This window comes from Lepidothrix coronata, unplaced genomic scaffold (genome assembly GCF_001604755.1).
Source record: "Lepidothrix coronata isolate B3197 unplaced genomic scaffold, Lepidothrix_coronata-1.0 Scaffold39, whole genome shotgun sequence".
Classification (NCBI taxonomy): domain Eukaryota; kingdom Metazoa; phylum Chordata; class Aves; order Passeriformes; family Pipridae; genus Lepidothrix; species Lepidothrix coronata.
The window spans coordinates 3,834,574-3,861,268 of record NW_016690219.1 but is presented as its reverse complement, the minus strand read 5'-3'; the positions used below and the strand labels follow the sequence as shown (position 1 = coordinate 3,861,268).

At 40.4% G+C, this 26,695-nt stretch overlaps 1 protein-coding gene across 1 annotated transcript in view; it reads left to right on the top strand.

Moving 5' to 3' along the window:
- The window catches only part of CD2AP (CD2 associated protein), an 87,233-nt gene that overhangs the window by 19,815 nt on the left and 40,723 nt on the right, over nucleotides 1-26,695 (top strand). The window contains exons 2-3 of the mRNA XM_017813129.1: nucleotides 2,940-3,100; nucleotides 20,252-20,405. Coding sequence (XP_017668618.1) covers nucleotides 2,940-3,100; nucleotides 20,252-20,405 — 315 coding nt within the window. The remainder of the gene's footprint in view (nucleotides 1-2,939; nucleotides 3,101-20,251; nucleotides 20,406-26,695) is intronic.

Here is a 26,695-nt window from a genome sequence, read left to right as displayed (position 1 = left end):
ATTTGAGTTGGGTTTGAAATGGAGAAAGCAGTGTAAAAAAACTGAGGGGAGGTAAGATAGGTGGCTTTTGTATTTTGTGTTGCTGAGGAGTTCTGCTGCATGTTCTAGCAGTTGAGACTGTTTTTTGAAAGTTTTGACCAGTTTGTATGGTTGGAGTCCCACTTATTGCTGACTGATCACAGCATATCTGTTCTTGAGTAAAGCTTTTAAGTGAGAACTTGAAACATTCAAAAGCATTCAGAACTACTTGAAGCCTTCAGAAGTGCAATCCGTGGACTAATGTAATTCCTAGTTATTGTTGTGTATGCCTTAACGTTTTCTGTCATCACTGGATACTGTTTTTACTTGGGTAAATATTATACTTTATACTTGAAGATGTTTCAGAGGCTTATTTAATGTGGACTGTTTTGGCAGTAAACAGTTTCTTGCCCGTCACACTGAAGTCTGAATTACCTGAATGATTCAACTAGTGCTACTTGCCAGTATTGAAAAGCAAAACTGATGAGTTCTTCTTGAGGGTCACGTAGTATTTAGGTGGGAGATGTGTGGCTTCTTGCTATTTCTGTGCCATCATATGAAAAAAGTTATGGGATAAAACTATTTTGACATTCCCCACAATCCCTTCCACTTTACAGATGAGACAACAGAATTTGCATCTGATTTTTCTTCATATCCATGAGAGTGAGGGTGGCATGGAGTATCACTGACAAATAAAAGAGGAAGTTCAGCACCTAAATTTTAAACATAAAAAGCTGATGTCCTTTTACTGCTGTTTATCTTTGGAAGACAGAGACACGTGGATTGTGACTGGGAGGTTCTTCAAAGCCTCTGCTGGTTGTTGGCATGACCGAGTCCATGTTTTACAGCCTGCAAAGGTGACCAAAATGAGTGTGTTGTTCATTTCAAACACAAATACAGGAATGTTCTCCCAAGGGAATAAAAAAGCTTTCAAAAGAATTGGTTTGTGTTGACGCAGCGTGAGTGTGATTATCTACTACTGCTGTGGAAAAAGGACCAGGTGTTTGGCAGTTCCAGTCACAATCTGCAATGCTGAGAGCATTTACCATGACTGACACTCTATTCTGATCCATTTTCCATGTTTAACTTTATAGAGCTATCCTGTAGTGTGTATATTGAAATATAGTATCTGCTAATGTGCTTCAAAACAGAGTATATCATGAGAGAAATATGTGACATGGACATTTCTTACGTTTCTCTGCATTTGAAGGTTTCCAAAATGGTTGAGTCGAATTGGTTGGAAGATGACATTTTTATTTTCACACTGTAGGTGATGAATGGCTGTTGTCTTTATGATCTGTGGCTGCCAGAATTTCCTATATATTTGGCAATATTTCATGTCAGCCGCTCAAAAGACAACTCAATGCAGAAACAAGACAAAACTACTCTACTTGCTGCAGGCAGTAAGGAGGGAATATGATCCTTTGAAACAACTTTAGAGAATGCATTTGGCAAAAATAAAAAAGTGTGTGCCAGGAGTTTCAGAGTGTTTATCATGAGTAGGTAACTCTGGTGCTGCCTTCAGTTCACAAGGAAGAAAATAAATTTGTCCTTAAAGGAAAGAAAGCAAAACTAAGTCTTCATCTTTATATTTGACTGATTCCTTTGTTAATGGATATATTAAAAAAATACTTTGCCAGACAGATCATTCAAGCTTCTCTTGCATTCATGGCACCATCATGTAGTTCTGTTTTTCGCTAAGGGTTTTCTGACTTCATCCATAGGCAGCAGAGGAAAAAAGGCTTCATTGCAACATCACTGCAGCTGCACTTTTGATCAAAATTGCCCACAGATCAGAATTATACATTGGTTTAATGCAGCTGTAAGTTCAATACCAAGGAAATAATACTTCTTCCTATTTGATTCTTTCATTTTTGAATTAATTGTTGAATATTATTGTGCACTGATAGAATAGAGTAACTAGGGGAAAAAAAAACCCCAAACTTCTAAGACCCTTCTGGATTTCTGTCTTTTAACCCTGTTGTGCTCCTGTCACTGTGCGTGTTCCTTGTGATCTGCAGAGGAGGAGGTTTCAGTGAGAACAGTGTTAACATTTGGCAGTGCCTGGATATCTGACTGAATTTGAGTGAGGGAAGATTATTTGACTGCTGCAGGTTTGTGGAAGTTTGTGGCATGAACAGAATTTCTTGATGAACAAATGAGTCTTTATTGCCAAAAGAGCCTTAAGCTGTCAGTGAGCAATGGATCTTGTGCAACAGATGGACAAATGTGTAAATACATTGCTATGCTCCTCTGAGTAAATTAATTGTATCAAAATTAAAGCTCACTTGCTTATTCTACTTCGTATAAACCGGATGACTCTGAAGGAGGGTGCCTTTGTCTGTGCAGTTTAAGCTGTATGATGTTGTCAATCACACACCTTCTGGCTGTATTACATTTCTTGGATCGAACCTGCAAAAACACTGTGTGTGCAGCAATCAGTTTTTGCAGACAGAGCAGCAGGTTCAGGTATGAGAATTAACAAAGCATTGTATGTACATACTGTACATGCAGTGTTTGAACCTTCCTCCCTCCTTGGCCCCAAATGTGCCCTGAGTAACAAGCACTTGCCCTGTGGGCAGTGATTCATTATTGGTAAATCTCCAGCTGGGACTTGGTGGGGGGGAAGGAAACCACTGCCAGTAATTCCTTCCACCACACATGAGCAAAAACCTACCCACCACCACCAAAATATGACCTGGTGTCATATTCCTGCATTCACTTTATTCTAATAGGCAACTGTCCAGTTCCCCCCCCCCCGAAAGAGTTGGGAATGTTACAATTCATAAATGAGCATTCCTGTAAGGGAAAAACACTTGTTCTTAGCATTTGTGGTTAGGTCTGCCTTTTGCACATATGTGACTTTCAAGTTGCATTTCCAAGACTGGGTTGTACTCACTGTGGGTCTTTTTCTTTTTTAGTGGACTATATTGTGGAATATGACTATGATGCAGTGCATGATGATGAGTTAACGATCCGAGCTGGGGAAATCATCAGGAATGTGAAAAAACTGGAAGAAGAAGGATGGTTAGAAGGGGAGTTAAATGGCAAAAGGGGCATGTTCCCTGACAATTTTGTGAAGGTGAGTTCTCTGCATTTGCTGGGTCTTACTGTGATCGTGTATCAGGCCCATTATTACTGAAATGGTTAGAATGCACATCGCTTGTATTTGTAACGGGATGATTTTTTTTTCAATGTGAAGACCTTTTAGGTGATGACATTTTTTTAATATGCTTTTGAAAATTTTTTTTGAGTTCTGCTGTCTGTTCTTGTTCACTTTAGCATTTCTTTTGGTTTGTACCCTTACACTGTATATTCTGCAGTGCACTAAGTTGTCTGGAGCCATGGTTATCTGCTTTAGTGAGATGAACTGATTTAAAAAAAACAAGACCATGAAAACTCCTAAACCTACCCCTACAGAAGACATTAAGTCATGAGAGAGTTGGGAAAGTGGGGAAGTTCAGAGTCTGCTGAGCTGGAGATATTTTTCCATCTAAACTGTGCAAGTGTTGGAGACGTTGTGCTTTGCTTCTTTTTCCTTTCTGACATTTTTAGTAACTTGCAAGGCTTCCTTGGTGTAACACTTCTGTACAGTCCAAGTGAATTTACATATTCCTGCATCTTTTGAAGTGAAATTAATTCTTTGCACACCAGAACTATCTAATGTATCTTAGTGCGATACTTTTATATTGTTAAACCTGAGAGGAAGGTTATCCAGTGCTATAAACTTTACACATATTTACTTTAAATTTTACAGTTTTTCTGTTCATCTTTCTGAAAAAGCAAAATTACTTTTATTTGATCAACTGCAGAGAGTTTTAAGTATTTTCCTTTTAAAACTGATGGGAATAATCCAGTTATTCTCAGAGACGGTCTTTACCAAGGACAAGTTTGTATGGATACCTTTCACTTGTCTAATATTTTCAAATTGTTGGTCGTTATGTTCAAAGTCCATTTTTGGGTTTTGAGTCCTGTGTAAATAGTACTTGACCCGAAGTGGTGTTTTGATGATTACTCTGTTGATGAGGTTAATTAGCACTCAAGTGCTCTATAGGAAGAAAGCCTCAGACATGGCTCTTCTCTGGTACTTGTGTCATCAACACTGTCTGCTGAACAGCAAAGAGAGGTTGGTTGTGATGTGTTCCCTTGTTAACTACCAAACTTGTTGGGTGTTTTCTTGCCCTTCTGCAGCTGTGGCTTTTATAAATTTTGTTTAAAATGATTTCCATGTTGGTATCTCAGCTGCAGGTATTTTTAACCCTACGGCTGTTCAGTATGTGCATGGCATGGCTGGATATCCTGAATTACAGGGGACAGATAGTTTTCTAGAAGATGTAGGGGTTTGGAGAAGTGGAAAGGAAGTTGTGCAGAAGAAAATTATCACTTTTGTTTCACAACAATAGGGGTAACTTTCCTTTTTAGTGCTGGAGTTGAGTGCAATTATGAGGCTGATCCTGTGAACTTTTTCTCCTAAGATGGTCTGTTTAGAGTGCAGTGATGAGATGATAGGAAAGCATTAATTGTTAGGGAAGTGAAAGTCATGGGTTTTCTTCAAGGTCAGTTTGATTATAGTTTCTTAAAAGTTAATTTACAGGTAGAGATAGTTTGAGAGACTGTTTCTGGGAAGACGGCTGCAGAAAAGTGGTGGGTTTTTTTTTTCTGTCTCATCCAGAACTGTTCTCATTTGTTGCTGTAGTAGGTTGTTGGATCATACTGCAGAATCTATGAAATGCTACTATGACCAGACTGCTGCAAGTACCAGGCCTCACCAGCTAAACTCAAATGCCCCAGCTTGGCCTGGTGTGATGTTAACACCCTCAAGATGTGGGTGAAATGCAGGAGGGACATGGAAAGAAGCAGAGTTGTACTTTGGCCTTGTGAATGAGGAAGGTCCCTTAAGAAATGGATTTACTTGTTTGCTACGGTGCCCAGTAGCTTACCACCACCACAACTGGGAGGGGTAATAACAATAAGGATGCTGAAGAGGGACACATATTGCCAACTTCTTGTGACCCACACGAAAGGGAAAGGAGGGCAAAGGTCTGAAGGGCGTAGTGAGAAAGAAAGAGCTGGAAGGACAGCCAGGCCAGGAGGACTGAGGGGGAACTTTGAGTGTATGGGGTAGATCTCCCAGGTCAGCAGAAATGTAACCAGAGAGGGCACATTTGCTATGGACAGGACTGAGGGTTGCAACAAGTTTTACAAGTTTGATTGCAAAATTCTGGGGCTGTACTTGAGTATTTATTACTTCCTGAAAGGATAATCTTATTCTCCTGTTATGAGTGTAATTTCGTGCATTAAATGGGGATCTGGGCTGAATCCGTTGCATGGTTAAATTTGTGGTGGTTTTTTGGTGCTATATATATGTATATATATAAATTGGTTTGTTAAGAATTGAACTGAGGCCAACATATAACCTCTCCACACAGAATTTGGATGGTAAATTGTAATCTGTGCTTATCTGAGAAAGATTAACATTGGAAGCTGAAAGTGCGTGTGCTATCCACTAGATTTGCCTTCATGTGTAAAATATTTAAAAACATAATAAATATGGCAGACTAAACTGGGTGCAGATGGACCTGTCTGGATGCTAGATGTTATTACAGAAGATAAGTTTTTATTTGAAAGAAATAAAAGCCTTTGATTTCCATCAACTGCAGGAGAACTGGGGGGAGGGTCTAATTCCATCTAGTTTGGTTTTGCTAGCTTTGTTAGTTTGTCTCTTCTCCATCCTGTCTGAGGGCAGGGAAGGAGCTTGTTGCCTTGGTGCCAGCTGCAACTGGCCTTGGCTGTCAGGCAGCACGAGGTTGGCTCTTGGCTGTTTGAAGGACAAGCAAAATGCCGACAGGAGGATTATTGCTCCATGCTGCCTGGATATGTTGGATGCCCCAGATTCGGACTGTATCGTGACTGCTAAAGCAGGTCAGTCCCTTCTGCTCCTTCCTGCTTGGCTCTGCTCATGTACTGGATTTACTGACATTTTAAACCACTCCTCATGCTTTGACTTTTGCGTGCTTAGACAAATGTGCCTCTTCTGTTTGAAGTATGACTGAGTCTGTCAACTTCAGGTGGAGTTGTTAATGCGGGAAATAGCTTTTTGATTATGTCTTCCTTTCTTTTTGATTGTCTTTTTTTTTTTTTTTCCCCTCAAGTCTTCAAAACACTGCAAAGTAATTTTACATGGTGGTAGCAGGTTTATGTTTCATGTAGTGGTAGCAATTGAGTCTTTGCTGTCAGAACTGCAGCAAAGGAAGCTGAAGCTGTGTTTTTAAATGGGTTATTTTATTGTACAGTGTCGGCGAGGTAAGCACTATTCAACTTTCAAATACTCCAGTGCAGAAGGGAATGTATGGACGCTTCTTGTGGATACTGATGTAATGCTGATGCTTGGTACTTTGTATCATCTTCTGGTAACTTTTTGGTTGGGTTTTACTGGATCCTACCCAAGCATTTTACCTATTGATACTGAGATCCTGAAGAAGGGTGAGAGCTTGGTGGTGCCTGGTTGGCAGTGCCAGCTGGGACCTCGGCATTTTCCATGAGCTCATCACTTGACCGGTTAACCAGAGGTCTGAGACAGTCTGTCCCAGAAGGTGCAGTTCTTGGTGCTGACTTCCACTTGCATAATTTTGCTTTAAAAGAAAGAGAATAAACAGACTCAGCTGAGGGGAATCCCATAAAGCCTCCAAAACATACTCAGGTATTAGTGTGGCAGTGTCACTGCATTGGATGGGGAGTGGAAGAGATGTAAAGGCAGGGAGGCAAATCAGTGGGTGGGATGTCCAGAGCAGTCCTGAAAGCAGAGCTTTATAGTTGAAAACAAGTAGGTTAAAAAAAAAAAAAAAGTACGAGCAATTACACTGCATATTTGTGAAGCTCATTTCCTTGAATTCACTTTTCAGTACTAGGGCTTTTTAAAGATTTTCTGCCTGTATTGCAGTGCCGGGTTTTGGAGTGTGTACATTTCCAATGTTTTTAACAAAACCTGTTTTGAGATTCCTGTTTGAACTGTGTGAATATCCGTTCTGAGTGGGGTTGGAATATTTGAATTAGAGTTCTTGTTTCTGACATTGTTATTGCCATTTTTCTGCTTCTTCCTGTATGGGCAATTTAAAATAAACAACTTCATAAATTCCTGAAAGGAATTAGCAGTGGAAACCTAGCAGACTTCTATTGTTTTCTTTGAGAGTGACTTTTCCGTTCTAAAATCCATCGCAGTGTAAAATGTTCATTCACCTGCAGTGTGGGTTTGAGCAGTGCAATAATGCTGTTAGTTGGCATGTGTGAGGTTTTTGGATATGCTAAGGCGTGTGGAATGTGGAAGGCTTTTTGGATTTGGGTTGGGCTTCGTTCCTGTTTGTAGATTTATATATAATATACAGGAACAGTTCTCTGAAAGTAAAGATCAAGAGTCCAGGACTCGCCTTCTTCAGGAAGTTGCCCAGATCTCCCTCTTTCTTTGGCCAATGAATCTTACCTTTTTTTTTTTTGCATATTTTTTGACAATTTGTTTATTTTTGTTTATTTATTTATTTTGAGTAGCTCTGTTCACTCACTTTGTCACTTCCAGACACCCGTTTTGTTGCTAAGCTGAAAGTGATGATTTGGTGTTCTTCCTTCTGCTCATTTTTGAAGTTTTTTTGTTCCTTCATGGTTGAGAAGCTTTTAAAGGACTGAAGTTCCTTGTTTTATTTCGTTTATCGCTATCTCAGTTTTATAACCGGCTCTATTGTGAGTAATAGGCTTTTCACGGTAGTAAAACCAGTTCGATCATAAGCTGAAGGCAGTAACTCGGACGAGGGAGGAGCAGCGGGTGGATTAATTAGTAGCTCTCATCAGTGAAGTTTGCCAGCAGGCTTTGGGGACATGTCCCAAAACTTCTCCGAGCGTGTTTGGGACATGCAGCCCCTCGACCGCCTGCTCGGCGACAGAGCTGGAGCAGGGAGAGCTTCCTGCCTGCACAGGTGTGTGCAGCTGCTCCCGCTCCAGTGCCGAGCCTGGATCCTTTCCAGGTTAACACGTGAACTTTGCTCGCTGTGACATTTTTCTTCCTCCCCCTAAATAAAAAAAAAAAAGAAAAAGCCCTGCAACACTGGGCGTGTTCGAGCAAATATGTCCTTGGAGGTGGTAAGCTTCGCTTTATTTTCATTATGTTCTTAACATCAAATGTTGTAAACAGATTTCGTGTTTCGGGGTAGTGAATGTGAACAGCACGAATTTAAAAGCTGTGGTTGCAGTATGATTTTTAGATTTTGTTTTAATATGTAATGTAAATTCTTGGTCTTAGAGTTCTTTGTGTAATAAAACTACTTGGGCTTGGTTTAGCTTATCTGCCCTTCCATAGTGCATCAGATACTTAAAACACCAGACAGCTATGGTGTTTGCATGAAGAATTCCTTTTTCAGAGGATGATTTGTTTTTAGGTGATTCTTTCTGTTCAACTTCCTGGTCTATGTGTTTGTGTAAATGAAATAGCCCAGGCCCCTTTCCTTCCCTTAACATCACCCCCAGACCAGCACTTTAGAGTATTAGCACAGCTGCCTTACCTTCTTAAGCCTGTCTTTGCTGCCTCTGTCCTATGTTCTCAGTGGTGGGATGCTGTTAAACACTGGGCTGTGAACCAGGGAGACAAGTTTTGGCTGAAAGCTCCTTCAGGCCTAGCGTCTTCCGTAATTCCTTTTCAAAAATAGTAAACTGACCTCGCCCAGAACTCTAAACAGGAATCATGGAATCCAGATCATGGACAAGGCAGACTCTGTGTTCTAAGTTAATTCTAACCTGGGTGCAGTTAAAAAGTATAATAGCATTAATTCAAAAAGCAGATTAATAACTTTTAAACAATGCATATAGGTTAAATTGTATGCATCTAATGTGTTTAAGGAATAGATTAAAATACCTGTTTCCAGCATTTTGGTGTTTGCTCCTTTAAGTATTCTGTCTGAATTCTTTGCATCTGGGTAAGACTTGGAGAAAATAAGATACGCAGCAATTTATCAGTCCTATTGCTCAAATGATATTTCAGTTTATACAACCTTTCCCTTTGCTTTATTATTGTTTTGAGGAGACTGTCACTGCGGTGCATCGTGCAGGGAGGTGACACAGGAGCTCGGAGGTGTTGTTGCCTTCTCAGGCAGAGCAGGCAGAGCCTGTGACAGGGCGATGTTTGCTTCGAAGCTGGCAGTTCTTGTTTTTCTGAAACAAAGATTACATGCAAGATTGAAAGCCATATTAAGTAATTTCGATTTCAGTGCTGAATATATGAGAGAAGCACTGGATATAAGGTGGCTCTTTGTCTCCGGGTGAGGAGTGAAGCTGAGTGTTCAGGCTGGTGCTTTGAGACCTGTTGCCAATACTCTGGTGCCACCCATTGTTCCTGCTGATTTTTCTTCTGGCTTTTGGAGAAAATAGGGCCACTGGAGAAGAGTGTCATATCAGGAGGTGCCTTCTGGGTTTGCCTGAGCTGCTCCTGCTAATCCCATCTGGATTTGCAAGAACGGTGATAATGATTCCTGTGCTTGTGGGGTGAGAGAAGGGTCTCTGCTAGCCAGCTGTTTTGGCCTGAATAAACAAGGAAACAGTTGTTTTCCAACCGGAATGTCAAGGTAAATGGCTTGGGTGAGCCTTGCTTATGGTGGGCAAACTACTGTTTCTAAAAATAATAGTTAAAAAAATCCCAACATCTGAAAACCTTGGCAGATACATCCAATGGCACTGATCTACAGGCATACAGTCACATATGAGTTGTTGCTGGGGTGCAGAGCTCATCATGGATTATTGTTATTCCTGTGACTTTTCCAGATGAGTCTCTGGATTGACTGCTTGGGTTCATACCAGTCAGGCCCTTACCCTCTGAGGTCCCTCTGTGAAGTGACTGTATGTGGCATGAAGAGGGGAAGTCTTGATGATAGTTTGAGTTTGCAGATGGTCTCAGACTTCACTGTTGCTTCACAGCTCTGCCAGCACAGCCACTTGTGGGCACTTGCGTGCCACGTTGTCTTTTCATATTTTCACTGTGTCCACATAGGAATTTTATTCTTGTGTTGGTTGGGGACGTGTGAATTATTTCATATTCCAAGGCAATATGGGTATGGTGTTTAGAAAGAGATCATGAAAGTGATGTGACTATTTGAGTTATTTATCTTGATGGACTATTAGATATGAAATGTCACAGATGCTTTCCTCAAAAGTGAACTATTTAATTGCAGAAAATTTGTTGAAATTGTATGGCCCTTCCCCTGTTCTAGATGAGCAACTGTGCTTTAAGAAATTTTAAAAAATCATCTAACAAGGAGATTTCAGTTTGGATTTGCAAACTGTTTTTTCACTGTAAGAGTAAAAATCTGTAGCATCGTGAATTCTTCAATGGCTGAATGTGAACACAGAATGAGGAAAACACAGGTGCTTCTTGTAGTACTTAGTATTTTAACATATATTTGTATATTCTATATTTGAAAATACTGTGTTGTCAAGAGCATGGGAGAAATGGAAAGAGCATCTAAATTTTGACTTAGTGACATGATATGGAGGAGAACTTAAGGTGCTGTTCCAAAGGACAGCAGGATATAAAGCGTGATTAATGACTGGTGTGAATACCACTTAATATGCTAATTATTCTCTCTCATTTGAGTAATCAAAGTTTCGTGACTGTACACGTGCCTCTTGCTTTTCTAAAGGCCAGATCAGCTTGTGATGTTGCTCTGTGGTAACTGCACACTCCTGGATAATCTCCGAGCTGCTCCGATTGGGTGCAGTGGTTTGTATGGGAGGGGCAACAGGTTTGTACATGTAGTTATTCCTGTAGTCACATGAAGCAGTCTGCTCTTTTGTCCTTCCTTATTTAGTTGTTACACTTGATTTATGCATAATCTTATAACTTCCTCTCCCAGCAAGGGAGAAAGGCAACCATTCCCTGGCTGGAGGCTTCCAAACAGGGTGTGCTCCATCATTTGCAACCATTGTTGAGTAAACTGCACAAAGCTTTGTCGGTGTCTCAGTCAATAATAATTGACTGGACAGGTGCAGGAAACTCACTTTAAAGTTTATACCTTCCCTGTGTCCAGAACTCTAGAATATGGCCATAAATATGCACTCTGGAATTAGCATATGGAATAATACCAAAAAGATCAGTTATCCAGGTACTGTAACGTGTAATGTTTGCTACATTCCGGGAGGCTCTGGGAGTGCATTCCAGCCCTGTAATTTTAGTACTTTGCTTTATGTCTGTACAACCCAACACAGTTAATATTAAATCTGTCATTTTGCTTTTTTTATGAGGTGAAATGAAGTAATCTACATGTGAATTTGACAATAAACCTGCATGAGAGTAGCTCTTTTGGACTGTCATCTCCTAACACTTGCACTGCTTATGAATCTTTTTTTTTAAGATGGGTCATCATTTTGGATGACTCGTCCAAATCACTACTAATCTACTGTAGTGTTTTCAGTATTAAATTTATTTTTGAGTGTATGTTTTGCTTCCTTGAACACTGGGTTTATCCAATATTATGAGCTGATATGAAAGTTTAATGTGATAATTATTTTCTTGGCTTAACAAGCTTTTTGGATGCTTTTCACTTGCTGAAAATAATATTTTGGTGTATATATGTGAGTTTGTTAGCTTTGGACTTGGTGTTATGGCAGTGGGCCCTGTGACAGAGCTGACAAAAGAGGAACAGAAAGCAAGATGCATTTTCAGTTAAAAATGTTAATGTGTGAATCTTTGATAAAACTTGAACTTTAAACCTGTTTTTATCTCCCCTGAGATTCTGAGATTTATGTTTTTAGCCCTTATTTGACATTCTCTTAAGCATTTAATTTTGTGTCTTAGGCAGGACTTGTGAAGGGACGTAGATGAGTCAGTGTTTTAACTTGTGGCCATGAGTGAAGTGCTGGAGGCTTTACAGGGAATGAAAAGAGATGGGTGCCTTGGAAAAGGAATGCAGGGAAGAAGAAAGCTGAGTCTGACAGAGCAGATGCAGGAAGTCAGGATGATGGTGAGAAGGAATGAGGGATGTTCTGAGTTAAACATCAAAGGGGACCTGTAGTGGTTAATGGATCCCGTGTTTCTCTGGACCAGCAATAGAGGCACTTAACTGGTAGAAGAGAAAGAAGTGTCTTCCTGTCTTCCCGCGTGGGGGCAGCTGATAAAACACACGTGCTGAGGGAGCTGGATCTCTGTCTCACCCTCTGCCATGTGTGATTCCTGCTTTCGTTATCTAAAGCACTGTTTGGTGGCTGGTGGTTGACAGGGCATTAACTGTTATTCTAGAAAACAATTACAAAATATATAATTAAATTTTCATATATATAAGAAAATATAATAGAAAATAAATGCAATCAGCATTTTAAGATTTTTTTATCTGGCTGTGAACATGGCAACACCATAAAATATTATTAAGGTATTATATTTAGACGTGTTTTAAAAATAACTTTTTTCTTAATTAAATGGTTGGGAAACATTGATGTAAAGGTCTGTGTTTCCTCTAGTTACTCCTGTTAATTTAGGATTCTTTGCTACTGGTAGACGTGGTGAGTTGACTGCTCTCCTTTCTTGCATCTGGGCTTTGGTGTTTTGTTTGCATCTTTTTATGTCTCTTGTATTTTACAAATATTGACAAGACTTCATGTCACAATCTGTTTTGACACTTGCTTGTAGGTATCCAGTTTTCCAGGACAAAATTTAATTATTATATATGTAGAAAATATATGCATGTATAATAATATATATAATTTGTATCAAGATCTGAAATTCCAAGCCTGCTTCTGCGTTCCCTCTGTAGAGGTAAGTTTTCCTTATGTAGGAAAGTCCAGCTGTTTGTCTGTTCTTGACCTTCAGGTGTTACATTTGTTCAATGGCTCAGGTTTGTAAGTCTGAAGAGACTCAGTTAATTTTTTATGCTTCCTGGAGATCCTGCTTACCCCATGTGTTACATATTGTGAGAAAGAAGTTGTACCTTGCCTGATTGATGATGTTTCTTCCTACACAGCATGACAGGATGATTATCTGATCTATATTTAGCATAGATTATAACACATTTAAAAATGTTGGTAACTTGTTAAACCGTGTTACCTGATGTGGGTGTGATTATTAATAAAGGCAACGCTGAGGCTCTGTCTGGAAACTGGAGAAGTGTGACTGGTTTGAGTCACTTCTGTAGCTAATTATATTTTATTCTTGAGGGAGGAAGTTAGAAATTGCAATTTCAATCTGCAGCAGCCGCAAATGTAAATAATTCAGCTTTTTTCTCCAACCGTTTATGAAACTCTACTGTGCACAGAGTCCATTGGTGTCTTCTGGCATCACTTGATGGCTGGGAACTTTGTCTTCCAGGACTTTGCATCCTTTCTTTTGTTTAAAGAGTGTGAGAACTTCCAACTGAAATGGATAGCTCTGTGTAAAACTCTCATAAGGGATATTTAGAGGGATTTCCAAAACCATGCTCAGCAGATGATGGCCTTGGAGGGAGATGTGCTGTGTTGAGGAGCTACAGTAAGAGTTCCTGCCACAGCATTGTGTCTGTACCTCCTGTGGAAACTACTGGAGATTCATGTCAGCTGGAAACTTTATTCCAACTTCAGTTAGGAATGGAAGTGCCTTTGACTGGGATGTACAGAAGTCAGATTATGAAGCAGTTTCAGTTTTGGAAGAGGAAAGACAGGGAGTGATACTGCCTTACTGTTGGTTCAGCCTGATTGTAGGTCAGCACTTAAACCCAGTGATTTACTGTTAAACAGTCCCTACTTCAACCATAAATTAGGCCCCCAAAAAATCGACCCATGGCATGTGTTAAACTGTCCAGAAGGTAAATTGTCTTGCAAAACAAAGGTTATCGAGTTTGCCCATTTTTCACATGGTAACTGCTTTCATCTTTTAAGGTGATTTGTTTCTATTTTCAAGAATTAATATTTAATCCTCTAGGGAGTCAGTGGCAGCCTCTGACCTCTCCCAGCCGAGTTCTTCTGTTGGGAGGTCGAATTTGCTCTGATCTCCCGAATGCTTCAGGGAAGGAGCTCAGGAGCTTCTCAGCAGTTTTGGTTCATAAACTTTCTTGCTCTGTCCCTTCAGTTCATGGAAAGTAATGGGAAAGGAATAGATGCACATCGCTCATCTTTCTTTCTTTGCCTTTGTTAAATATTTTGCCTCTGTGGGTACCTGCACTGAGAGTGAGAAATCATGTTTTCTAGTCAAGAAGGAGACACTGGCAAAATGAAGGGATGTGGGATACCTTGGATTGGAGTGAGTGGCACTGTAAAAGCTAAAGCTGCCCTGTGCCTGCCTGTCTTGCTGTAACTAAAACTGTAAATGAGAGAGGTAACGGAGGCTTAAATAATTAGTTATGTGAAGATTTTTGTATTCCAGGAACTGCGGTGTTTCATTGCAATTGAACAGATTGGGGCTGACAGTCTCTCTTCTGCAGGCAGATGTACAGATTTTTATATGTATTTATATACAGTCACATTTATATGTGTTATTTTTCAGTGATGGGGTTTTCAAGGCTGTGTCTTGTATAAATGAAACTATTGCCTGTAGATTTATTACGAACTGCCAATTCTTCCCTCTCCCCTAAAATGACAGGTTCAGTTCCAAGTTCCTTATTTTCTGCTTGGTAAAATATGAATCATGAACCTAATTTGCCAGTCCATGAGTTCTTTATTGCTGCTCTGATGGGGAAGAGATGAGATAATTTTATGTGGAGGCTCAGACATTCATCTCTGTGTATTCTTCATCTCAGCCTCTTCAGAGATTGAGACCATTTTCTGCTTCTTGAGGTCTTGCTTTAAAATGTACTCAGCCAGTAACAGAAATGCACATTGCTTTTGTACAGGCTGATGTTATAGTGGAATTAATATAAGGACTCAAAAGATGATTGTTCTTTGTATAATGACATAAATAGGAGATGGGCAGCTCAAGTCTTAATGTTTATGCTTGAAGAATCTAGCTAAGGATTTAGACTCATTGGATAATGAACTTCCCTGTGCCCTATAATTCAGCAGCAGAATTCATATTTTTAACTCGTGGCCTTTCAGACGATCTGACCTGTTTTCTGTATCTCCACTGCCTCGCTGATCTGAGTGCTCTTGGCTTCTGGCGAGGGGAGTGGGGGGGATCCAGCTGTCCCTGCTGGAGCGATGGGTGGGTGAGCAGCTGATGGTGGGAAGGCAGCTCCTCCCTCGCTTCCAAAGTAGGTCAGGACTGCCCCCATATTTGCTTATTTTAATAGGCATCATGAGGCTGTGGATGAATTTAGATGTGTTGGATTTTTGTCTGCATGTAAAGAGTAGTTCTTGCTTCGCATGTTGCTGTACTAAATGGTTTTGAGGTTTTCATATGTAAACATGTGCATTGAACTGTGACAGGTGCAATTAAAGCAACAGCCCCTTAAGATCACCCCAGTCTTTTTTTTTTTTTTTGCTGTCGAGATAAATTTATACTCGGTTTTGCATATCAGCCTTTAGTGATTTCAGCAAATTTAAGTGTTGCAAAACACACATTTAGTGGAGATTATGAAAACTTTAAACCTTTATGACTAGTGCTGTAGTTTGCAACAGAAGAAGTGGGTGGTTATTTCCCAGTTTAACGTGTTTTGTGCCAAGAGACAGTCTGTATTGACCTTGTACTGCCAAGTCATAAATGCATAAAATCTGTGCTGCTAATGGAAACACTGACAAGGCCTTGAACTGCAGTGGACTGTCATAATAACAATATTAAAATTTCCAGCTGCAGTTAATGTCAGGTTTTCATTTTGGTTTTGCTGGCTGGCAGCTGTTAAAAGCCTCATCTCAGAACAAGCTGAAGCATCCTGGGGTGTTCTGTTGGCATTGTCACAACACAGACTCTCTCTGATGGTTTGGATATACAAGGCTGACTTAAGACCCACCAAAAACCAAAGAAAACTGCCTTCCTTGTGAAGCCAATGAACAGGAGTCTTGGGAATGTTCAGGTTGGGTGTAGTGGTAGCTCAGACACGAGACCTGTGGGCAGTGTCATTTTCCAACCACTAAACTTCAAGCAAACTGTTAGAGTAGAGATGTAAGAATTGCTGTTATTAACATTATTAATGGGGTGTTTATTGATGTTTACATTGATTAGTGTGAGTTTTCAGAGATCCAAACTGTCTTGTTTAGAAATTACTTCCTTTGTGAGATCCTAACATGTCCATAATGATGATGCCCAGGATGAAGTTGCTGGTGGGGCTGGTGGGTGTTTACGTCAGAGGATCCTGATGTGTGCTTTTGAAAATGAATCTTTGAGCATTTTCCTGCTGTTGGAGCACTGATGTGAACTCCGTGGTTGTGCTGTAGTAGACCACGGGCAGCTGTGGAGACCAGGAATTCCTGAATTTGCTTTGACTTGGTTTGATTTTAATGTGGTTTTTATGCCCTGAGGAAGGCTAATTAATGTTGCAGTTCCTCTTTAATAATGAAAAAAAAATAGTGCTTGCTTTACAAGAATATTTTAAAGGGTAGTAGGTTAAATATAGAAAAAGCAGTTGTTGGCTTATCCATGCATTGCTTCCTAACTGCTTCCATAGTTCTTTGTCAAAACTAGATTTTCCACTATCTGCTGTGGCAGGACCCTCTCGTGTGGTTGTTACCCACATCTGTTCACTGTAGATCTGATGGATTTGCAGCTCTCTGCTGCTGTTTTTATCACACACTCACCTTGAACTTTTCCTTGCAACCTCTTTCCTTTTGTATGCCTTGGAGTAGGATGGTTTCTCTTAACTGTGTATCAAAGTTCAACTTTCATGTCTTGTCTGTATTAGGAAAGTCTGATGTACCAGCCTTTCCTAATGTCTGATTGTTCTTTCTGGTTTCTGCTGATGAAATTCTTCATCAGTAAATCTTCAGCCTTTGAATCTGGCTGCAAGATTTTCTGCATGTAATGATTGCTCACAGAATTATTTTAGACTCTTTTTAAATTTAATCCATTATAGTTTCTGTTAAAATTAACTATTGTCTTGTGTTAGACCTTTGAGTATTTCCTACCTGTCACCACTCAATTATTGACTCAAGCCTGGCAAGAAAGGCACTCAAGCCTTCCTCCTTTTGGTTTTGGGTCCTTGGTCTTTTGTAGTGGGCACTGCTTTTGCCTCAAATAATTTCTTATTGTTTATAACTTGTTTATCAGATTGTTGCTTTTGATGCTACTGCTGGATTTAAAAGTATATTTTCTGTTTAATTCAAATTACTGATTATGGTGATCTTACCTCACAGAGTGTTCTAACATTTGGAAGTGTTGTGTGTGTGCTCTTTTGATTTTTTTTATGTCTTTTAATAAATTAAAAGAGGGAGGTCATGTTTTCAAACAAACTGCCAGTGTAAGGCTTCCCCAGTTCCTTTTTGCAACTCTGTGTTTTCTACAAGGTTATTGAAGGAGCTGCTTCTGAAGTCTTGTGCAAAGTGCTGAGTTGGGGAAGCAGCCTGGAGCTGATTCCTCACTGGAAAGTGTCACGATTGGGAAACTGGTTAACTGGAAGTTCCTGGAGCAGCTTGGAGATTTTGGAGGCTGTATAAATCACATAGCAAAAGATTATAATTTTAAAAATCCAGGGGCAGAAGCACTCTAGGCAAGTTTTTAAGTACCAGCATGTTTTTCAGATGAGCACAATGGCCTTGACAGTAAGGCAGCTAGAAGGGTGTTTTGAAGGTGTGGCAAACCTTTCAGCTGTAGGCAAATTTAATTGCTTTTAGTTTATCAGACTTGCAAGTAACTGGCTGAAAAACAAGATGAGAATGACAAAGTCTTTGAAATGTGAAATGTTATTCAGATGGGAGGTGGATAGGAAGCTGCGCTCTTCTGGAGGGTTGGTGGTTTTTTTGTTTGGGTGGGTTTTTTTGGTTTTTTTTTTTGACTTGGAAGATGGGATCTCAGCAGAGCTAAGATCTCCAGGGCAGAAGTCACTGTGGATAAAGGAGAGTAACAGCAGGAACTACTTGACTGTTTTCTGAAAAGCCTTTTTTATCTAATGTAGATGAGTGGGAAGAAATATTGTGCTGTCTGTAGTTCTGCTTATTTTACTTGCTCTGCTCTTTTGAGAAATAGGGAGGTGCTTTGGTCTTTTTGACTTGAAGTTTGTAGTATCTTTGAAAGCATCAGTAGTTTTTCAGACCTGCAGACTTTTCCTGCTGGACAGCTGCAGGAGGTAACCTGGGCTTTAATGTTCCAGAAAGCACCAGCAAGGTCCTGGGCAATATGTTTCTGCTGGTTTTGGCACTTGATCGATGTGTGGGTTTTGTTGTCTTAAAGCTCATGTTTAAGAGTTCACACAACATGAGTAAGTGTATATCTATGCCTTGCTGGCATTGTTTTCAGTTATATTAAAGATTTTATTGCTGCTACATCTGCATTAAGTAGTGGAGTTGTCAACCAGTGGCTACTGATGGTGGATGCAAGAATTATTCTGAAGTGGATCACAAAAAGCTCCAAAGTACTAATGGGTGTTTGCTTTCCTCCAGACACTGTAATTCTGTGGTGGTGGGAAAGCTGATGGACTTTGAGGGTCTTGCTAAGCACACAGATGTGTGAGATTCGGTGAATGTAACACACTTGGCTTTTCAGAAAGTCTTTGATAAAGTTCTCCATCAAGTTGTTAAAGGAATGAAGTTCCTGTGAGACTGAACAAAAGGTTCCATTAAGAAGTGGAAGATTCTTTATAAACGAAGGACTTATCAATGACTTGTGAGGATAGAGGAGAGTCTGTAATGGGATTTCCAGGAGCCAGTTGTGGTAGTGTCTTTGTTCAGCACCTCTGGTCATCTGGAGAGGGAATTTAACAGTGGACACTCCCATTTTGTGAGTGCTGTTAAACTCTAATGTAGTTCAGTGTCATGCTGGTTGCAAGGAGCTGAGCAGACAAAACAGATGGCTTGGAGGGAGCCAAATGCCAAGTAGTGTGTGTAGGAAAAGCTAATCCATGTCATACCTACGTGGAACCTTGAGACTGGGATGGAGGGAGGCCTCTGGATAGATGGTTAAAGGGATGGAGCAGCTGTCTGACATGGGGATGACAGGGCTCAGACTCTTCAGCTGAGAAGACAAAGCCAAGGGGAAATACAATCCAGGTTTACAGAGCTGTGAAGATTGTGACAAATGAAATTCAGTGATGGGGAGAACAGCCTGGGGGAGTAGTAAGGTGTCAGCCTAGAGCGGATGGGAGAGAGGAGCTTCTTTATGGAGCAAAGGGCAAATATCTGGTGTCTGTCCCCAAGGATGCTGTGGAGGAAGACAGGACCATGGGTGCTGAAAGGGGTTAGACAGGGCCAGCTGCAGACATAAAAAGGAGATGTATCTCCCTCATGAAACACTTATGGGTGCCCTGGGAATGTGGGAGGATCTGAGTTGCAGGATAGCTCTCTGCAGAGCCTCTGGGATTGCGGCCCCTGGGAGCTGTGTTCTGCACTAGATGAGCCATTGATCTGCCTTAATGGGTTTCTTGTGCAAAGTGATGGTTTCCTTCTTTCAGAGTATCTGTTCTCCCCTGGAATCTCGCTTAATGAGCTGATGTGGTAGAGTAGCTGCTACATACTTGGCCTTTTTATCAAGAACTGATGCTTTCTTGTTTATAGGCTTCTTAGTCTTGACTGGCACATTCTATTCCAATGCTAATATCCTAATTTAGAAAGATAGGAAGGTGGGAGACAATTTCCAGAAAAATTACGTCTGTTATTTTCCTCCTACACCTTTCTCCTCACTTGCTCCCGCTGTTTCTTGTATCTCACTTTCTTTTCCACCCGTGTCTTTCAGCAATGCGATTGTATCTTACCTGTAAACACCTCGGAGCTTTCTGAGGCAGAGATAATCGCCTAATATCATTTTGTATAATAAATTATTTTATTGTCCTGCCCTGTGGGTCTACCATTGAAGTAATATTTATATGTTTACAAATGTTTTCAAATATGAGCTGTGACATGAGAGTTGTAATACGGGACTTCTGGGCTCAAAGCTACTTTTCTTAGAGTTGGAGTAGATGGCTAAAATGCTGCCCCCGTTTCTGAATTTTCTTAGCACATCAGCTTACCTTTTTACTAACATGATTGTATGGAAGAGTCAAGTTTATTAAGGCCTTTGATATGTTTAGTTGCAGGATGCCATGGTTTTCAAGTGTAATATGTTATTACACCCCTAATGGTAAGTACCTGAAATCTGTTAGTCTTTTGAACGCCTGCCTAAAATCACTGACCTCTTGAGTAATTTAAGTGGCCTCTCAGTCTTTTAAATCTCTTGTTTCAGGAAGTTAAGAAGGATGTAGAGCCCAAGGATGATGCTGTACCACTCAGGAGGGAGAAATCTGGCAATGTAGCCAGTCTTGTGCAGCGGATGAGCAGCTATGGGCTTCCAGCAGGAGGATTTCAGCCTCATCCCCCATCCAAAGGATTCAAGAAGAGTATGTAGTCCTTCCAATTCCTTCAATTGCATAAGCTGCTGACAGGCTTTTTAAAAATAAACATGAATTATTTAATGCCTGACTTAGTTTTAAGGTTATAAGGAAAACTAGAAGCATAGGGTGAAAAACTGATTTGAAGCCAAATTTTGCTTCTGGATGTATGGGCAGAAAGCTTATATGTAGCTTTTAAGAGCAGTAATAGGGATGAATTTTCTTGGGAACAGGATTTAGACCCCTTCCAGATACCAGAGAGCTCTGCAAATTCATGTAAACTCTGCTTGTATTATCAGGTACCTCAATGAGACCTGCAGGCCTTTTCATGATAATCAAAGATATCTTCCTGTGGTCTTTTTAAAAGAAATGTTAAAACATGAAGTTTTGTTAAAAATTCAAGGTTTTGTGACAAGGAAGCATTCCAGAGTTCAGATTACTCAGGGTAGGCCTGCCTCTGGTGTGAAATAAGGTGGAGTTGGTGGTGTCTAAACAAAATCCATGGTTTTCCTTTTGTTGTTAACAGCAACCCTCAGGATGGTGTTGTTGCCTCTGTATCTGTGGTTTCTGTGTTTTAATGCCACTTTTTTAAATCATGGTGACCAAAATGTAGAGCAGAAAACTTGCCATTCCCTGCATCCAGCAAATTGACTTGTCATTTTTATTTGGACATATCAGTCTCTTATAAGACATTGCTCTAAATTACTCTGGCTTCTTCTCTCTTACAAGGGATTGGAGGCTTTTATGATTTAAGCCTGCTTTTTTAAAAAGAAAGCATTCAGAACTTACTGTTTCTGGTGTGTTTATGCTTTGAGATTTTGCCCATAAAAGGAGAAGAGCCACTGGTTGTCTTCGAAAGCCCTGATATAAGACTACCAGATTTAAAAATTTCTTGATAATTTGTTCTAGGCAACTAAGGGTTCAAAATTGCTTTTTAGTGTCTCTGATCTGTATGTGCGTATTGGCAACGCCAGTATGTGCCTGTTAGATCTTTACATCAGCAGGCTTTGGAAAAATCTAGCCTGAAGGATTGATGCTGTTCCTGGATAAATGCAGCCAGACTCTGAAGGGGAATAAGCGTGATCCCTACGGGTCCTCCTAACTCGAGATATTCTAGGATTCTGTGAACATGATCTGATACCAGTTCAGCTGCCAGCTACTTGTTTTGGTTTCCCCAACCCTGGAATGATCCCGTATCTCATGTCTCATCCTCACGCTGATGGCTGTGGCCAGAGTAGTAGGTACAACTTGCTCTCCAACTCCACAATGCTCTGGCTAGTCTCATCCTTCTGGAAGAAAATGGTGTTCCAGCACCTTCCTCTAGGCACACAGCTGTTTACTTGGTACAGTGACAGTCTTCATTTCCATTTTACTTGCTGTTCCCTTTTTCTTGGAAGATTGTTTAAACAGCTCCATCAGATCCTGTTTGCTCTATGCCTGGGCAATCACTTGCATCCTTCAAAAGGTTTTCAGAGCTTAGTTGTCTTTCCACTTCTGGTTCCTCACCTGGTAAAATGAGGTTTATAATCCTAAAGAAACTCTTAATATTTTTTTTTTAATAGCAAGTTTCCATGTGCAGTGAGGTAGGTTGTCTGTCCTGCTCAGTTCCTTGTGTTNGCTCTTATTAACATTATTAATGGGGTGTTTATTGATGTTTACATTGATTAGTGTGAGTTTTCAGAGATCCAAACTGTCTTGTTTAGAAATTACTTCCTTTGTGAGATCCTAACATGTCCATAATGATGATGCCCAGGATGAAGTTGCTGGTGGGGCTGGTGGGTGTTTACGTCAGAGGATCCTGATGTGTGCTTTTGAAAATGAATCTTTGAGCATTTTCCTGCTGTTGGAGCACTGATGTGAACTCCGTGGTTGTGCTGTAGTAGACCACGGGCAGCTGTGGAGACCAGGAATTCCTGAATTTGCTTTGACTTGGTTTGATTTTAATGTGGTTTTTATGCCCTGAGGAAGGCTAATTAATGTTGCAGTTCCTCTTTAATAATGAAAAAAAAATAGTGCTTGCTTTACAAGAATATTTTAAAGGGTAGTAGGTTAAATATAGAAAAAGCTGTTGTTGGCTTATCCATGCATTGCTTCCTAACTGCTTCCATAGTTCTTTGTCAAAACTAGATTTTCCACTATCTGCTGTGGCAGGACCCTCTCGTGTGGTTGTTACCCACATCTGTTCACTGTAGATCTGATGGATTTGCAGCTCTCTGCTGCTGTTTTTATCACACACTCACCTTGAACTTTTCCTTGCAACCTCTTTCCTTTTGTATGCCTTGGAGTAGGATGGTTTCTCTTAACTGTGTATCAAAGTTCAACTTTCATGTCTTGTCTGTATTAGGAAAGTCTGATGTACCAGCCTTTCCTAATGTCTGATTGTTCTTTCTGGTTTCTGCTGATGAAATTCTTCATCAGTAAATCTTCAGCCTTTGAATCTGGCTGCAAGATTTTCTGCATGTAATGATTGCTCACAGAATTATTTTAGACTCTTTTTAAATTTAATCCATTATAGTTTCTGTTAAAATTAACTATTGTCTTGTGTTAGACCTTTGAGTATTTCCTACCTGTCACCACTCAATTATTGACTCAAGCCTGGCAAGAAAGGCACTCAAGCCTTCCTCCTTTTGGTTTTGGGTCCTTGGTCTTTTGTAGTGGGCACTGCTTTTGCCTCAAATAATTTCTTATTGTTTATAACTTGTTTATCAGATTGTTGCTTTTGATGCTACTGCTGGATTTAAAAGTATATTTTCTGTTTAATTCAAATTATTGATTATGGTGATCTTACCTCACAGAGTGTTCTAACATTTGGAAGTGTTGTGTGTGTGCTCTTTTGATTTTTTTTATGTCTTTTAATAAATTAAAAGAGGGAGGTCATGTTTTCAAACAAACTGCCAGTGTAAGGCTTCCCCAGTTCCTTTTTGCAACTCTGTGTTTTCTACAAGGTTATTGAAGGAGCTGCTTCTGAAGTCTTGTGCAAAGTGCTGAGTTGGGGAAGCAGCCTGGAGCTGATTCCTCACTGGAAAGTGTCACGATTGGGAAACTGGTTAACTGGAAGTTCCTGGAGCAGCTTGGAGATTTTGGAGGCTGTATAAATCACATAGCAAAAGATTATAATTTTAAAAATCCAGGGGCAGAAGCACTCTAGGCAAGTTTTTAAGTACCAGCATGTTTTTCAGATGAGCACAATGGCCTTGACAGTAAGGCAGCTAGAAGGGTGTTTTGAAGGTGTGGCAAACCTTTCAGCTGTAGGCAAATTTAATTGCTTTTAGTTTATCAGACTTGCAAGTAACTGGCTGAAAAACAAGATGAGAATGACAAAGTCTTTGAAATGTGAAATGTTATTCAGATGGGAGGTGGATAGGAAGCTGCGCTCTTCTGGAGGGTTGGTGGTTTTTTTGTTTGGGTGGGTTTTTTTGGTTTTTTTTTTTGACTTGGAAGATGGGATCTCAGCAGAGCTAAGATCTCCAGGGCAGAAGTCACTGTGGATAAAGGAGAGTAACAGCAGGAACTACTTGACTGTTTTCTGAAAAGCCTTTTTTATCTAATGTAGATGAGTGGGAAGAAATATTATGCTGTGTAGTTTTGCTTATTTTACTTGCTCTGCTCTTTTGAGAAATAGGGAGGTGCTTTGGTCTTTTTGACTTGAAGTTTGTAGTATCTTTGAAAGCATCAGTAGTTTTTCAGACCTGCAGACTTTTCCTGCTGGACAGCTGCAGGAGGTAACCTGGGCTTTAATGTTCCAGAAAGCACCAGCAAGGTCCTGGGCAATATGTTTCTGCTGGTTTTGGCACTTGATCGATGTGTGGGTTTTGTTGTCTTAAAGCTCGTGTTTAAGAGTTCACACAACATGAGTAAGTGTATATCTATGCCTTGCTGGCATTGTTTTCAGTTATATTAAAGATTTTATTGCTGCTACATCTGCATTAAGTAGTGGAGTTGTCAACCAGTGGCTACTGATGGTGGATGCAAGAATTGTTCTGAAGTGGATCACAAAAAGCTCCAAAGTACTAATGGGTGTTTGCTTTCCTCCAGACACTGTAATTCTGTGGTGGTGGGAAAGCTGATGGACTTTGAGGGTCTTGCTAAGCACACAGATGTGTGAGATTCGGTGAATGTAACACACTTGGCTTTTCAGAAAGTCTTTGATAAAGTTCTCCATCAAGTTGTTAAAGGAATGAAGTTCCTGTGAGACTGAACAAAAGGTTCCATTAAGAAGTGGAAGATTCTTTATAAACGAAGGACTTATCAATGACTTGTGAGGATAGAGGAGAGTCTGTAATGGGATTTCCAGGAGCCAGTTGTGGTAGTGTCTTTGTTCAGCACCTCTGGTCATCTGGAGAGGGAATTTAACAGTGGACACTCCCATTTTGTGAGTGCTGTTAAACTCTAATGTAGTTCAGTGTCATGCTGGTTGCAAGGAGCTGAGCAGACAAAACAGATGGCTTGGAGGGAGCCAAATGCCAAGTAGTGTGTGTAGGAAAAGCTAATCCATGTCATACCTACGTGGAACCTTGAGACTGGGATGGAGGGAGGCCTCTGGATAGATGGTTAAAGGGATGGAGCAGCTGTCTGACATGGGGATGACAGGGCTCAGACTCTTCAGCTGAGAAGACAAAGCCAAGGGGAAATACAATCCAGGTTTACAGAGCTGTGAAGATTGTGACAAATGAAATTCAGTGATGGGGAGAACAGCCTGGGGGAGTAGTAAGGTGTCAGCCTAGAGCGGATGGGAGAGAGGAGCTTCTTTATGGAGCAAAGGGCAAATATCTGGTGTCTGTCCCCAAGGATGCTGTGGAGGAAGACAGGACCATGGGTGCTGAAAGGGGTTAGACAGGGCCAGCTGCAGACATAAAAAGGAGATGTATCTCCCTCATGAAACACTTATGGGTGCCCTGGGAATGTGGGAGGATCTGAGTTGCAGGATAGCTCTCTGCAGAGCCTCTGGGATTGCGGCCCCTGGGAGCTGTGTTCTGCACTAGATGAGCCATTGATCTGCCTTAATGGGTTTCTTGTGCAAAGTGATGGTTTCCTTCTTTCAGAGTATCTGTTCTCCCCTGGAATCTCGCTTAATGAGCTGATGTGGTAGAGTAGCTGCTACATACTTGGCCTTTTTATCAAGAACTGATGCTTTCTTGTTTATAGGCTTCTTAGTCTTGACTGGCACATTCTATTCCAATGCTAATATCCTAATTTAGAAAGATAGGAAGGTGGGAGACAATTTCCAGAAAAATTACGTCTGTTATTTTCCTCCTACACCTTTCTCCTCACTTGCTCCCGCTGTTTCTTGTATCTCACTTTCTTTTCCACCCGTGTCTTTCAGCAATGCGATTGTATCTTACCTGTAAACACCTCGGAGCTTTCTGAGGCAGAGATAATCGCCTAATATCATTTTGTATAATAAATTATTTTATTGCCCTGCCCTGTGGGTCTACCATTGAAGTAATATTTATATGTTTACAAATGTTTTCAAATATGAGCTGTGACATGAGAGTTGTAATACGGGACTTCTGGGCTCAAAGCTACTTTTCTTAGAGTTGGAGTAGATGGCTAAAATGCTGCCCCTGTTTCTGAATTTTCTTAGCACATCAGCTTACCTTTTTACTAACATGATTGTATGGAAGAGTCAAGTTTATTAAGGCCTTTGATATGTTTAGTTGCAGGATGCCATGGTTTTCAAGTGTAATATGTTATTACACCCCTAATGGTAAGTACCTGAAATCTGTTAGTCTTTTGAACGCCTGCCTAAAATCACTGACCTCTTGAGTAATTTAAGTGGCCTCTCAGTCTTTTAAATCTCTTGTTTCAGGAAGTTAAGAAGGATGTAGAGCCCAAGGATGATGCTGTACCACTCAGGAGGGAGAAATCTGGCAATGTAGCCAGTCTTGTGCAGCGGATGAGCAGCTATGGGCTTCCAGCAGGAGGATTTCAGCCTCATCCCCCATCCAAAGGATTCAAGAAGAGTATGTAGTCCTTCCAATTCCTTCAATTGCATAAGCTGCTGACAGGCTTTTTAAAAATAAACATGAATTATTTAATGCCTGACTTAGTTTTAAGGTTATATGGAAAACTAGAAGTATAGGGTGAAAAACTGATTTGAAGCCAAATTTTGCTTCTGGATGTATGGGCAGAAAGCTTATATGTAGCTTTTAAGAGCAGTAATAGGGATGAATTTTCTTGGGAACAGGATTTAGACCCCTTCCAGATACCAGAGAGCTCTGCAAATTCATGTAAACTCTGCTTGTATTATCAGGTACCTCAATGAGACCTGCAGGCCTTTTCATGATAATCAAAGATAT